Genomic DNA, 15,141 nt, shown 5'->3' with positions numbered 1-15,141 from the left:
GCCATGGCCTCCAAAAGTGCTGGGATTACAGGCGTGAGTCACCACACCTGGCCAGGAGTTATATTTCTGAAAGGCAGTCCTTCTGTAGGTTTGGTTTTTGTCCTGTGACCTGTGTCACGAAGCAAGTATGCATATCTCATTTGCATACCCCTTACCTATTTCTCCAGATCACCTTGATTAGTCAAGGGAAGATGCCAGTCACTTTCTTGCACTTCACCGCCCCTCCCCCCACCCTTTTATTTATTTATTTATTTTTTTGAGACAGAGTTTTGCTCTTGTTGCCCAGGCTGGAGTGCAGTGGCGTGATCTCGGCTCACTGCAGCCTCCGCCTCCTGGGTTCAAGTGATTCTCCTGCCTCAGCCTCCCAAGTAGCTGGGATTATAGGCACGCACCACCACACCTGGCTAATTTTTGTATTTTTAGTAGAGACGGGGGTTTCACCATGTTGGCCAGGCTGGTCTCGAACTCCTGACCTCAGGTGATCCGCCTTTCTCGGCCTCCCAAACTGCTGGGATCACAGGTGTGAGTCAATGTGCCCGGCCTGCAATTCTTGTTTGGGAAGACCTTCACTGGCCTTCCCTTGACTAATGGTTATTTCAGCTTACAGCTTAGACTTTACTTCCTTGAAGAAGCCTTGTTTGATGATCCACACCAAGCTGGGTGCCCCTTCTGTGCTTATTCCTGCCTTATTTTATTAAAATTACTGTTTATCACCCCGCCATACTGAAATTCCTTGAGATGGAGGATAGAGTTTCCATTTAAATACTTTAGCATAATATCTGGCACAATAGTAAGTACTGAATAAATATATGTAACTTATAAATAATATGTAAGTGGCATATTTTATATGTCTAAAAGAGGAACTGAACTCAAATCACAAATTACAGCTTTATTGAATCCTTCTAGGTCTTTTAGGTCTGTATTCTCAAACTTGAGTGTCCATCAGCATCACTTGGAGGGCCTCTTAAAACACACACTGCTGGGCCCCCAACCCCAGACTTTCTGACTTAATAGGTAATTTCTTACTAGTTCCCAGATGATACTGTTGGTCCAGGGGTCGCATCTTTAGAACCACCTTAGGGGAAAAAAAGAAAGTATGTTTCTTTGGCATTTCTGTTTACTTCTTCACTGATCACCATCAGTGATTTTAGATTTCCAAATTTGCCCACAAAAGCAGTTTTATCCAATAGCATAACAACTACAGTAACGGTTGCAACAGTGTTGGAAAGATTTTTCCTTGCAGAGGTACTATATAATTGGTCCTAGATACTGTGGTATACTGATGCTAAGAGGTGAAAGGAAAAATTTAAAACACAAGGGGGCCATCTTGTGGTGACCGTAGCAATTCAGAAAACTTTAAAAATTGAATTTGCGCTGTAGGGAACCAAACATGTGGAGGACAAATTCGTGTTTTCTGATACATATTATGCATCTGGAAAAATGTTTGCAGACTACAAATTAGTTTATGTATTTTACTTAGTTTTTTCTTTACTTGTGAAAAAATTCTTGTTTCACAGCATGGTATCACTTTTACTGTGTCCTCAGTGATAGATAATTACACCTCTGTTTCCCTTGGTAGTTTGGTAATCTTGGAACTGTTTGATTCATGTCTGTGGTCGGGAGTTTATTGAGAAAAATTATATTTGATATTTTTTAAAAATCAGGGTTGAAATTTTATGTCATTTTAAATTTTAGGTGGTATAAATAGTGGAATATTTCCTATTTTCTGGACCCAGCTGGTTTATAACTTCAGAATAAATAATGGAAAGCCAAGAATTTATTGTAAGTTTTACCATTTTTCACAATTTGGTGAAATTCCCTTCCTTTCTCCCTTTCTTCCTTCTTTCTTTTAAAGGCGTTTCACAAACATCTTGCTGTGTTGCCAGATTTAGCAAAAACAAAACAAAAAACAGGCTCCTCAGTTAAATTTGAATTTCAAATAAACAATGCATACCTTTTTTAGCATTAGGATCCCAAATATTGCACAGTATTTTATCTGGTAACCCTATCTGTTACCTACTGTTCATATTTGTTACACAAAATCATCACTTTTCAGCCTTTTGGCTAAGATCAAGTATTAGACAAAGTCCTTTGTAACATAATCTTTGAAAGCGTGAGACCGGGAAACAATTTCTTTCTCTTGAAGAACTGGCATGCCTCTTCTGTATAGATCAGCGGTTCTCACACTATTTGGTCTCTGGACTCTTTAACACTTAGAAAATTATTGACCCCAAATAACTTGTATATATAGGGTCTTACGTCTATTGATGTTTTTCATACTAGAAGTTAAAGCAGAAATGTAAAAAGTATTTATGATTTGGCTTAATGGAAGACAACTGGATTCTCATATTTGTTTCTTCTACATTCAGGTTGCAATTGAATCTTACAATATTGCATGTACATATTCCTGGGAAACTTCATTCTGCACCCCTGAAGGAGTGAGGATGAAAAGACAGCATCATGAAAATAGTTTTGACCTCACAGATACCTGTAAAGGTCTTGGAGACCTCCAGGAGTCTCTGGACCAAACTTTGAGAACTGCACAGATTATTAGTACTGTGTAATGCAGTAATTTTTTTCCCTTCCCACTGATGACTAGGGAGCTCAAATTACTTTCAATGCCCATTTATCTTTTTTGTTTCTTCCTTGGATTTCTCCTCTCCTTTCTTCCTTCCCCTGCCATTTCCTCCCCTATTCCCTCCCTCTCCTTCTCTCTCTCCCTTCCTTCCCTTTTTATTTCGTTTAATTAATGTTTAATGTTATTGTCATGCTATCTGTGCTTTTGTTTTTAAAATTTAAAAAATTGATATGGGTGTATGTGCCTTTTTTTGATGAAAGGTGCCTTAAATATATTTTGTATGTAGAAAGGATATATAAAATATATAACATTGAATATATATAAATGGAAACCATTTCTTTTGTATTTTTGGAAATAAGGTTCTATATACTCATCAAAAGATGAAGAAGTCAAAAGTGTGGCAAGATGGAATTCTGAGGATCACTCACTTAGGAAACAAAGTGAGTACAAAGCAGTTGACTACAGGGTGCAAGAGCAAGGTTCTCGATTTTTGATTGAATATTTAAAAAACTGTACATGATAAAATGTCAGATATATCCATACACTGAAATGATGTGAAAACAGATTTTCAAATGATCCCCATATCACAGTGGTTAATTTGTGTGTTATAAAAATAGTTCATTAATAGAATGAATAAGATCTGTTATCCAGTAGCACAGTACAGTAGTAACTATTGTTATTTATTTTTATTTTTTTTGAGACAGAGTCTTACTCTGTCACCCAGGCTGGAGTGCCGTGGCATGATCTCGGCTCACTGCAAACTCTGCCTCCCGGGTTCAAACGATTCTCCTGCCTCAGCCTCCCAAGTAGCTGGGACTACAGGCACCCGACACCATGCCTGACTAATTTTTTTGTATTTTTAGTAGAGACGGGGTTTCACCATGTTGCCCAGGCTGGTCTCGAATTCCTGACCTCAGGTGATCTGCCTGCCTGAGCTTCCCAAAGTGCTGGGATTACAGGAGTGAGCCACTGCGCCCGGCTGAGTGACTATTGTTAATAATAATTTTTTTCATATTTTAAAAATAACTCCAAGAGTGGAATTGAATGCTCCTAACATAAATGATAAGGCCGGGCAGCATGGCTCATACCTGTAATCCCACCACGTTGGGAGGCTGAGGCAGGAAGATTGCTTGAAACCTGGAGTTCAAGACCAGCCTGGGCAGCAAAGCAAGACTCTGTCTCTACAAAAAAAATAAAAGTAAATAAAAAAGTTTTAAAAAAGTTATAAACTGCTTATTATATGCTAGGCATAATGCTTTAAAAGTATCAACTTACTTAGTCTGCATAACTCTCCTACTAGTTAGGTATTCTTCTAATCTTTATTTTACCGAAGGTGAAACTGGGGTACAGAGAGATGGAGTAGCTTGCCCAAGGGTCAAAGCTGGAAGGTGGAAGAGCCACATATGAACCTAGGCTTTTTGTCCCCAGGGCCCATGTCCTAACCATTCTCCATTCTACTGTGTCTCTTTTTTTTTTGAGCCAGAATCTCACTCTGTTGCCTGGGTTGGAGTGCAGTGGCATGATCTCAGCTTACTGCAGCCTCCGCCTCCCATGTTCAAGCAGTTCTGCCTCAGCCCCCCAAGTAGCTGGGACTATAGGTGCCACCACCACACCCGGCTAATTTTTTGTATTTTTAGTAGAGACAGGGTTTTGCCATGTTGGTCAGGCTGGTCTTGAACTCCTGACCTCAGGTGATCCAAATATTACTAATTTTAAAAAAGAACTTTATTGCAGTTGAGTCACTAATTTTATATAGGACACATTGACAATGTCTGTGGCCTCCTGAATGAAGCCCCTACTCCTCAGTCTAGCAATTAAAGATAACCATATTCTGTTCTTTTTTTTTTTTTGAGATGGATTTTTGCTCTTGTTGCCCAGGCTGGAGTACAGTGGCGTGATCTTGGCTCACTGAAGCCTCTACCTCCCACGTTCAGGTGATTCTCCTGCCTCAGCCTCCTGAGTAGCTGAGATTACAGGCACTTGCAACCATGCTCAGCTACTTTTTGTATTTTTAACAGACACGGGGTTTCACCATGTTGGTCAGGCTGGTCTTGAACTCCTGACTTCAGGTAATCCACCTGCCTAGGCCTCCCAAAGTGCTGGGATTACAGGCGTGAGCCACTGCACCTGGCCCATATTCTGTTCTTATTTTACTTATCTGTCATTGTGAGGTTATCACTGAGGGAAGCTTTTTAGTAGAGAAAGGGCTATCTACTATTTCTTTTGTTTTGTTTTGTTTTGTTTTTGAGACTGAGTTTTGCTCTTGTTGCCCAGGCTGGAGTGCAATGGTGCAATCTCGGCTCACCGCAACCTCCACCTCCCATGTTCAAGTGATTCTCCTGCCTCAGCCTCCCAAGTAGCTGGGATTACAGGCATGTGCCACTACGCCTGTAATTTTGTATTTTTAGTAGAGACGGGGTTTCTCCATGTTGGTCTGGCCAGTCTCGAACTCCTGAGCTCAGGTGATCCACCCTCCTCAGCCTCCCAAAGTGCTGCGCCTGGCCTGACCCACTGCGCCTGGCCCTACTATTTCTTAATATTTAATTTGTTAAAACAGCAAATTAAAAAACTAATTTTGCCTTAAGCCTTCAAGTTCAATTTATGTAATCCTATTAAATTTGTAACCTAGTTAAGTTAAACAGTTACTTTCAGTAGGGTTTTAGCTTAATGTTCAAGCAACTTAAGTTGAAAAAACTAAGTGCTTTTTTTTGTTGTTTTTTTAGACAGAGTCTTGCTCTGTTGCCCAGGCTGGAGTGCAGTGGCACAGTCTTGGCTCACTACAACCTCTGCATCCAAGGTTCAAGTGATTATCCTGCCTCAGCCTCCTGAGTAGCTGGGATTACAAGCGCCCACCACCATGCCTGGCTAATTTTTGTGTTTTTAGTAGAGATGGGGTTTCACCATGTTGGCCAGGCTGGTCTTGAACTCCTGACCTCAAGTGATCCGCCCACCTCAGCCTCCTAAAGTGCTGGTATTACAGGTGTGAGCCACTGTGCCTGGCAAAAGTAGCTTTTTAAAATTAAAAATAACACAAATATTTTATTAGTTTTTTGTTTGTTTGTCTTTTGAGACAGAACTAACTCTGTCACTCAGGCTGGAGTGCAGTGGTGCAATCTCTGCTCTCTGCAACCTCCACCTCCTAGGCTCAAGTGACCTCCCACCTCAGCATCCCAAGTAGCTGGAACCACAGACACACACCACCTCACCTGGCAATTTTTACATTTTTTGTAGAGACAGGGTTTCACCATGTTGGCCAGGCTGGTCTCAAACTCCTGAGCTCAAGCCATCTGCCCGCCTTGGCCTCCCAAAGTATTGGGATTACAGGCATAAGCCACTGCGCCTGGCTCAAATATTTTAAATATCGGATTACCTAATGTCAGATTGGCCAATAACTAAAATCTATTCATGATCATAATTCAAAAGTATTGATATTTTTGGTTTGAATTACTTCATTATCTCTATATCCAGTTCTAAATGTTTCAGGAGTTACAAGGTACTTTCACGTTGAGTAAAAAACTTGCTACCCAAGTAAACTGGAGTTATCATATCAATGAACTGAGGCTGCTAATAAGATTTTGGATTGAAATTTGAGACCCAGGGCTATAGATAATCAGGATAACTTGAACACCATCACCAAGGGACGTGTCGAGCCTTGTGTTTAATTGTAGTAACAACAGGATCTCCAAGTCTATGCTCTTTAAAGGTGGTCTCATAGTTGATATCGCTATGTTCAAGTCATGTGATTAATTCTTCTAATTTAAATAGATGAATATTCAGGTCTTTGCATATCCATATGTTTTTTTAAATACGTAAACTAATTCATTCAGTGTCTGATGCTATTCTATATAACTTTTTATTTTATATTCTGCCTTTTTCTTTAGATCCAGTGTCTTTAAAATCTTGTAGGTATTTAAAAGCTATCTGATTGGATTCTGCATATCCTTTGTGTTGTCTTCTGGTTCCAAATTATTATGGTCATGCTAGTGCTATTATCTAACTTTATCTTCAACTGTAGCATACATTTGTTGAGTGCCCATTATATATCTCACACAAGTAGGTTATAGGAAAACAAGATAAATTCAAGTTAGTCTCTGAAAGTTTCTTTGTTCCAGGCAAGTTAATTATCTCACTGTTTCCTAAATAAGGCCCTCAATCTTAAATGCAGGCTATTGCTTATATTCTTCTCTTGCTAGTTATGCCTTTTCTCTATCTAAATTCTGTCAAAGTTATTCATCTTCTGCTGAGTAAGTCATCAACCAACCAACATATTACTGGTAGACAGTGGGAAAAGTCATAAGATAGGTGGATGCAGAGTAGAAGAGCAGTTAGCATCAAATGTCAAGTAGACCTCAGTTTCAATTCTGGCTCTTCGCTTATTAGATGTATAATTTTGGGGGAGTACTCTCAGTGCTTCTGTTCTTTCTTTGTAAAATGGGGAAAATGATGCTTCATAAAGTTGTCTTAAGGATTAAAATAAGAAACACGTAAAGACCTTAACAAAGTACCCGCCACATCCTGAGCACACAATGAATGGTAGTTTGTTATTATAATTCTTGTCTTCAAGGGACTTCTATCTAATTTTTGACTAAGGGCATAAGGATCATAATATGTTTGTTTAGGATTCTATGAGATTACAAGTTAGAGACATTTAGATCTGTCTCTGGTTCAGAGAAGTCTTTCCAGATGAAGCATATATATATATTTTTTGTTCTGTTTTGTAAACAAAATTGCTAAGTTAGGGGGAAGGGAGCTGAAGATTGTATCCTAGTCCCGACAACATGAATGTATGAAATGATACGAAATGTGGGGAACTATAAGCATTTAAATATAGCTGAAATGAAGGCCCCATATTGGGAAATGATGCAGTATAAAGCTAAAGTGGTAGACAGAAACCATATCATGAAGAATTTTGTATGCTCAGCCCCAGGAGCTAATGAAGAATTATGAGAAGAAGAGTGACATATCATATTTGTATTTTATTTTTTTGAGACGAAGTCTTGCTCTGTCACCCAGGCTGGAGTGCAGTGGCACGATCTCGGCTCACTACAGCCTCTGCCTCCTGGGCACAAATGATTCTTGGGCCTCAGCCTCCTGAGTAGCTGGGATTACAAGCATGTGCCACCACACCTGGCTAATTTTTGTATTTTTAGTAGAGACGGATTTCACCATGTTGGCCAGGTTGGTCTCAAACTCCCGACCTCAGATGATCCACCCGCCTCGGCCTCTTAAAGTGCTGGGATTACAGACGTGAGCCACCGTGCCCAGCTATATTTGTATTTTAGAAAGATTGGTTTGGCAGCAGTGTAAAAGTTGTGTAGGATGAAAGTCAGATTGGATTTCAGAGACTTATAGTAGAGGCTGTAGAATAATGTAGACAAAAAGTAATGGAGGTCTGACCAAGCAGGCATTTGCAATGGCAATGGAGAAAAAGAATGAATATAGAGAAATTATGAAAGCATAGCCCCTTAGATCTTGGATATAGAAGGTGGGAGGAGGATCCAGAATGACTTTTAGGTTTGTGTATTTATTTCCTAAAATGAAATATTTCAAAAAGAAAAGTGAATGGGAACGATCAAGATTTTTAGTTCCATTTTGAACATAATAAATTTGAGGCTGGGCACGGCGGCTCATGCCTGTAATCCTAGTACTTTGGGAGGCCGAGGTGGGCAGATCACTTGAGGTCAGGAGTTTGAGACCAGGCTAGCCTGGTTAACGTGGTGAAACCCCGTCTCTACTAAAAATATAAAAATTAGCCAGGCATGGTAGCGGGTGCCTGTAATTCCAGCTACTCAAGAGATTGAGGCCGAGAATTGCTTGAATCTGGGAGGTGGAGGTTGCAGTGATCTGAGATCATGCCACTGTACTCTCTAGCTTGGGCGACAGAGCAAGACTCAGTCTCAAAAAAAGAAAAAAAATTAAAATAAAATAAATAAATAAATTTGAAGTATCATAGAAACACTCACATAATTAGCTGTAGAGACCCAGACCTCTGGAAGGAGTTCCTGACTACTAGTATAGATTGGAAATCCTTGGCTTTTAGATGGTATTTGAAACTATTGGAGTGGATTCATTTGTTCAACAAATATTTTTTGAGCATCCGAGTGAGTTACACACTGTTCTAAGAAATACAGCAGGGAACAAAACAAATAAATCCCTGACTTCATGGAAATAACATGGAGGAGACAGACCACTAAATTAAATGCATGTGTATGTCTAGTGAAAGGCAATAACAAGGACATTAGTGTGGTTGGAACAGAGTGAGCAAGGGCGAGAATGGAGATAAAGGGGATTATATAAGCCTCACTGGCTATGGAAAGAACTTTTGTTATTCTTAGGAGCTGTAGAGACATGGGAATGATTTGAGCAGGAGCATAACATGATCTGATTTATATGGATGATAGTGCTCAGGGAGGGTGTATCAAATTAAAAGAATAGAGGGACAAGAATACCATTTTTAAACAGCTTTATTGAGATATAATTCACACTTCACACACTTTTTGATTTACCCATTCAGTGATTTTTAGTATTTTCACAGTTTTGCAACCATTAGCACAATTTAAATTTGGCATATTTTTGTCACCACCAAAAGAAATCTCATACTCATTGGCAGTTACTACTCAGTACCCAGCCCCCAGCCCTGCGCAAACACAAATCTACTTACTGTCTCTATAGATTTACCTATTCTGCATCAATGAAATTATGTAATAACTAGTCTTTTGTGAATAAGTCTTATTTAGCATAATATTTTCAGAGTTCTTCCATGTTGAAGCATGTATATTCATATATATTTTATTTTTTATTGCCATATAACTTTTTTTTTTTTTTGAGACGGAGTTTCGCTCTTGTTGCCCAGGCTGGAGTGCAATGGCGTGATCTCAGCTCACCACAACATCCACCTCCCTGGTTCAAGTGATTCTCCTGCCTCAGCCTCCTGAGTAGCTGGGATTACAGGCATGTGCTACCAAGGCTGGCTAATTTTGTATTTTTAGTAGAGACGGGGTTTCTCCATGTTGGTCAGGCTGGTCTCGAACTCCTGACCTCAGGTGATCTGCCCGCCTCAGCCTCCCAAAGTACTGGGATTACAGGCGTGAGCCACCACGCCTGGCATGATTTTCTTTTTTTTTTTTGAGACGGAGTCTCGCTCTGTTGCCCAAGCTGGAGTGCAGTGGCGTGATCTCGGCTCACTGCAAGCTCCGCCTCCCGGGTTCATGCCATTCTCCTGCCTCAGCCTCCCGAATAGCTGGGACTACAGGCGCCTGCCACCGCGCCCGGCTAATTTTTTTGTATTTTTAGTAGAGATGGGGTTTCACTGTGTTAGTCAGGATGGTCTTGATCTCCTGACCTCGTGATCCACCCGCCTCGGCCTCCCAAAGTGCTGGGATTACAGGGTTGAGCCACTGCGCCCGGCGATTTTCTTTTTTTAAATAGACAGGGTCTTGCTCTGTCGCCCAGGCTGGATTGCAGTGGTGCAATCATAGTTTACTGTAGCCTCAAACTCTTAGGCTCAATCCTTCTGCCTTAGCTTTCGAAGTAGTTGGGACTACTTAGGCTTGCACCACCGTATCTGGGTAATAAAAAAAATTTTTTAGAGATAGAGTCTTGCTTCGTTCCCTGGATTGATCTTGAACTTCTGGTCTCAGATAATCCTTGCATCTCAGCCTGCAGAGTACCTGGAGTAGCTGGGATTACACCACGAGCCGTGTACCGAGCCCAATACGTCATGTTTTATTTATCCATTCATAATACAGTTGATACACATTTGTGTTACTTCAACTTTTTGGCTATTATGAATAATGCTGCTATGAGCATTAATGTGCAAGTTTTTGTATAGACATATGTTTTTATTTCTCTTGGGTGTATACCTAGGAGTGGAATTACTGGGTCATGTGGGAACTTTATGTTTAATCTTTCAAGGAATTTAATCTTTCAAAGAATTGCCAAACTGTTTTCCAAACTGATGGAAACACCAATATTAAAGGGGCTAGTGGAAAAATTGCTATGAAAAAGGGCTGCAGACATAAGAGAAAAGCTAGAAAATGGTAATCACCTTAGCATCCTTTTTTCCCCCCTTACTCCTCACATTTAACAAGTTTTATTCATTATACCTCCTAAATAATTGTCTTATCCTCCTGAATGTCAATATCTTATTTTAAGTGCTAATCATCTCCTTCATCCTGTATACCGTCCCATTGCAATAATCTCTTAAAATGATCTTGTCTCCTGTTTGTCCCCTTTAATGTGTTTCAATTATAATTTCTTCCCAATTTTTTTTTTTTAAATTGAGATGGAGTCTTGCTCTGTTGCCCAGACTGGAATGTAGTGGCGCGATCTCGGCTCACTGCAACCCCTGTCACCTGGGTTCAAGCAATTCTCCTGCCTCAGCTTGTATTTTTAGTAGAGACGGGGTTTTGCCATGTTGGCCAGGCTGGTCTGGAACTCCTGACCTCAGGTGATCCACCTGCTTCGGCCTCCCAAAGTGCTGGGATTACAGGTGTGAACCACCATGCCCACCCAGCCTCTTCCCAGTTTCATTCTAATATCCTCCTGGTAGGAATTAAGTTCTTGAATTTCTTTTTTTTTTTTGAGCAGCAGCAAGATTTATTGCGAAGAGCGAAAGAACAAAGCTTCCACAGCGTGGAAGGGGACCCGAGTGGGTTGCCCAAATTTCTTTTATGTATGCCTTTACTCTCTTACACAGACTGATGCATAATAAACATTCAAAATAGATGCATTTTCAAATCCAAGTTCAACAAATGTAATCATTATATGATTACTTATATAACAATTACTTATTTCCTCTTGAAGAAGTTTAAGAAAAGCATAATTGTGTTGTTCCTTTTTAACATTTATTTTGTTTTCATACAGGCAATTTTATATGATGACAAAGGAGCATGTTTGGAGAGTCTGTTTCTTAAATGCCTTGAGGTATTTTAGTGTGTTTATCTTATTTTTAAGTTATTATTTAAAAATCTCTTTAAATACCTCCTTTATGAATATTGTTAGTGTAGTCATAATGTTAATACTAATAGTTAGTATTTGTTGAACATTATAGCTAGACTTTGTGCTAAAACCTTTTAGATATTGTTTCCTTTAATATCTACAACTGATTTTTTATAATCTAAAAAAAACCCTGATTTTTATAGATTAGGAGTGCAGTGCAGAAAGGTTAAGTAACTTGCTCATGTTCATAGAGTTACAGTGGTAGGAAGGCTGAGATTTGATCCCAGGAGGTGATTCTAGAGTCTAATTCTACTACATGATTTTTTCATAGGCAAAGGTCTACTGTGGGAAATTTTTTGTGACATATTCTCATTTAAGTATAATATTCTCTCACTTAAAAACAGAACTACCATTCAACCCAGGAGTACTATAACTGGGTATATACCCAAAGGAATATAAGTTGTTCTACCATAAAGACACATGTATGTGTATGTTCATTGTAGCACTATTCACAATAGCAAAGACATGGAATCAGCCTAAATGCCTATCAGTGATAGACTGGATAAAGAAAATGAGATACAAATATACCATGAAATATTATACAGCCATAAAAAAGAATGAGATCATGTTCTTTTGCAGGAATATGGATGGAGCTGGAGGTCATTATCCTTAGCAAACTAATGCAGGAACATAGAAAACCAAATATTACATGTTCTCACATGTAAGTGGGAGCTAAGTGATGAGAATGCATGGACAAAGGGGAACAACAGACACTGGGGCCTACTGGAAGATGGAGAGGGTAGGAGGAGGAAGAGGATCAGGAAAAATAATGAGTACTAGACTTAATACTTGGGTGATGAAATAATCTGTATAATAAACCGCCATGACACGGGTTTACCTATATAACAAACCTGCACATGTACCCCTGAACTTAAAGGCTAAAAATAAATACATAAATATTCTCTCAAATACGTAGTTTGTGTTTTTCCTCTCAAAGAGGAAAAAGCATGGAAAGAGAACTAAAGGCATATTTTAGTGAAGAATTAGGATATTAAAGTTGGTCATTCTGGGTTCATTTCCCAGTTCTAAATACTTCCTGGCCCACCTAAACTCTATGTCTAACTTCTCTGCTGTAAAATGTAGATCACGGACAGATTTTACAGGGTTGGTGTGAAGGTTAGAAATAATTTTTGTAAAGTGCCTAGCAGTTTTAGTTAGTATAGTGATTCTTTTTTTTTTTTTTTGAAATGGAGTCTCCCTCTGTTGCCCAGGCTGGAGTGTGGTAGCATAATCTCCGCGCACTGCAGCCTCTGCCTCCTGGGTTCAAGTGATTCTCCTTCCTCAGCCTCCTGAGTAGCTGAGATTATAGGCGTGCACCACAATGCCCAGCTAATTTTTTGTATTTTTAGTAGAGATGGGGTTTCACCATGTTGGCCAGGCTGGTCTTGAACTCCTGACCTCAAGTGATCCACGTGCCTTGGCCTCCTAAAGTGCTAGGATTACAGGCATGAGCCACTGCATCTGGCCTAGTACAGTGATTCTACATGTGTTAAAATGCATACTATGATGATGATGATGATGTTGATTTTTGGCCATAGTATTCATTTTGAAATTTTACACAACATCAGTAGTGGTTATGGTACTTTTATATATTTTTAAAAGGGTCTAGGAGAATCAGTATCTTAGTGTATGGTCTGATTGGTGGTAACTACTATTATTTCATCTTAAAAATCATTTCAGGCCGGGCGTGGTGGCTCACGCCTGTAATCCCAGCACTTTGGGAGGCCGAGGTGGGCAGATCACCTGAGGTCAGGAGTTCAAGACCAGCCTGACCAACATGGAGAAACCCTGTCTCTACTAAAAATACAAAAAATTAGCTGGACGTGGTGGTGCATGCCTGCAATCCCAGCTGCTCGGGAGGCTGAGGTTGGAGAATCGCTTGAACCCGGGAGGCGGAGGTTCGGTGAGCCGAGATCGCGCACCACCACACCCGGCTAATTTGTTTTGTATTTTTAGTAGAGACGGGGTTTCACCATGTTGGTCAGGCTGGTCTCAAACTCCCAACCTCAGGTGATCCGCGTGCCTCGGCCTCCCAGAGTGCTGGGATTACAGGTGTGAGCCACTGCATCTGGCGATAATCTTATTTTTATGCTGCAGTCAGAGGTGGTGGCAAGTACTACGTTTGCTCATTAACATGATTAAAATGCATTTTTGGAATATTATTAAGCAACTGTAATGATTTATAATAATGTTTAATTTGTGATAATTATGAGTATCTTATTCATTTAAAGATGTATAGTTGGTAATAACTCTAATTTTTGAAAAGTTACACTTAGTTGTATGGATTCTAAGTGAATTGCTTGAGAGGGAGCATTTTTTCCTTGTTTGTCTTTGTATCCCTAGTGTGTAACAAGGGGCCTTATATAGGTCCCCAGTACGTAATATTTATTTACTAATTTAATTTTGTTTTTAGAGACATTGTTTCACTCTGTCATCCAGGTTGGAGTATGGTAGTGTGATCATAGCTTACTACAGCCTCAAACTCCTGGGCTCAAGGGATCCTTCCACCTCAGCCTTTCAAGACTGTAGGAACATGCCACCATGCCTGGCTAATTTTTTTTTTTTTTTTGGAGACAGGGTCTCACTCTGTCACCTAGGCTAGAGAGCAGTGGTGTGAAAACTGCTCACTGCAGCCTTGACCTGCTAGTCTCAAATCATCCTCCCACCTCATCCCCCCAAAGAGCTGGGACTATAGGTGCATGCCACCATGCATGGCTAATTTCTTAAAAAGTTTTTTGTGGAGACAGGGTCTTGCTATGTTGACTAGGGTGGTCTTGACCTCCTGGCTTCAAGCAATCCCCCTGCCTTGGTGTCCTTAGTGCTGGGATTACAGGCATGAGCCATCCCATCCAGCCCTGGCTAATTTAAAATAAAAATTTTTTGTAGAGACAGGATCTCAATATTTTGCCCAGGCTGGTCTCATACTCTTGGCCTCAAGCAATCCTCTTGCCTTGGTCTCCCAAAGTCTTGTGATTACAGGTGTGAGCTACCACACCCAGCTCTAATATGTGTTGTTGAATAAACAAATTAGATAAATTTTAAAATTATATTATTGTCCTTTTTTGTGCTTGTTGATAGTTAATGAGTACATAATAATAAATAATTGAAGACTTTAGTTACTGATTTATTCGTTCAACACCTATTTATTGAACACCCATTGTGTCTTAGTGCTAGTGAGCATCCTGGAATACATAGATAATCAAATAATTAGATGTATGTGATTTTGACATTTATTCTTTCAGGTGAAACCTGGAGATGACTTAGAAAGTGATCGATACTTAATCACAGTTGAAGAGGTTAAAGTTGCTGGAGCCATAGGTATTGTTAAGCAGAATGTCAATAAACAAGCACCAGAGTTAAATTCAAGGACATTTATATCCTCTGGCCGATCTCTTGGATGTCAGCCCTCTGGCTTAAAAAGGAAGTTTACTGTAAGTTTTGCTGGGGAAAATAATACATCAAAATATATTTATAAAATTGTCTCAAAAAGTAGTGAATTTTGAAGTTATCGTACTCTGTCATTCAAAGGGCACTTCATAGTATACTTAGGTAGAAAGGAAATA

At 39.7% G+C, this 15,141-nt stretch overlaps 1 protein-coding gene across 9 annotated transcripts in view; it reads left to right on the top strand.

The window, feature by feature from the left end:
• The window catches only part of ZGRF1 (zinc finger GRF-type containing 1), a 99,073-nt gene that overhangs the window by 2,324 nt on the left and 81,608 nt on the right, over positions 1-15,141 (top strand). For 8 of the 9 annotated variants that reach the window (XR_008502299.2, XR_008502300.2, XM_054486462.2 and 5 more), the window contains exons 2-5: positions 1,696-1,782; positions 2,938-3,018; positions 11,444-11,503; positions 14,821-15,009. Coding sequence is in view for 7 of the 9 variants with exons in the window: in XM_054486462.2 (XP_054342437.1) it covers positions 1,762-1,782; positions 2,938-3,018; positions 11,444-11,503; positions 14,821-15,009 (351 nt within the window). In the remaining 2 variants the exon portion in view is untranslated. The remainder of the gene's footprint in view (positions 1-1,695; positions 1,783-2,937; positions 3,019-11,443; positions 11,504-14,820; positions 15,010-15,141) is intronic. The other variant, XM_054486463.2, reaches the window with a different exon arrangement.

The sequence above is a fragment of the Pongo pygmaeus genome, chromosome 3, assembly GCF_028885625.2.
Source record: "Pongo pygmaeus isolate AG05252 chromosome 3, NHGRI_mPonPyg2-v2.0_pri, whole genome shotgun sequence".
Classification (NCBI taxonomy): domain Eukaryota; kingdom Metazoa; phylum Chordata; class Mammalia; order Primates; family Hominidae; genus Pongo; species Pongo pygmaeus.
The sequence above is the reverse complement of the archived record's forward strand: the minus strand, read 5'-3'. Positions and strand labels throughout refer to the sequence as shown.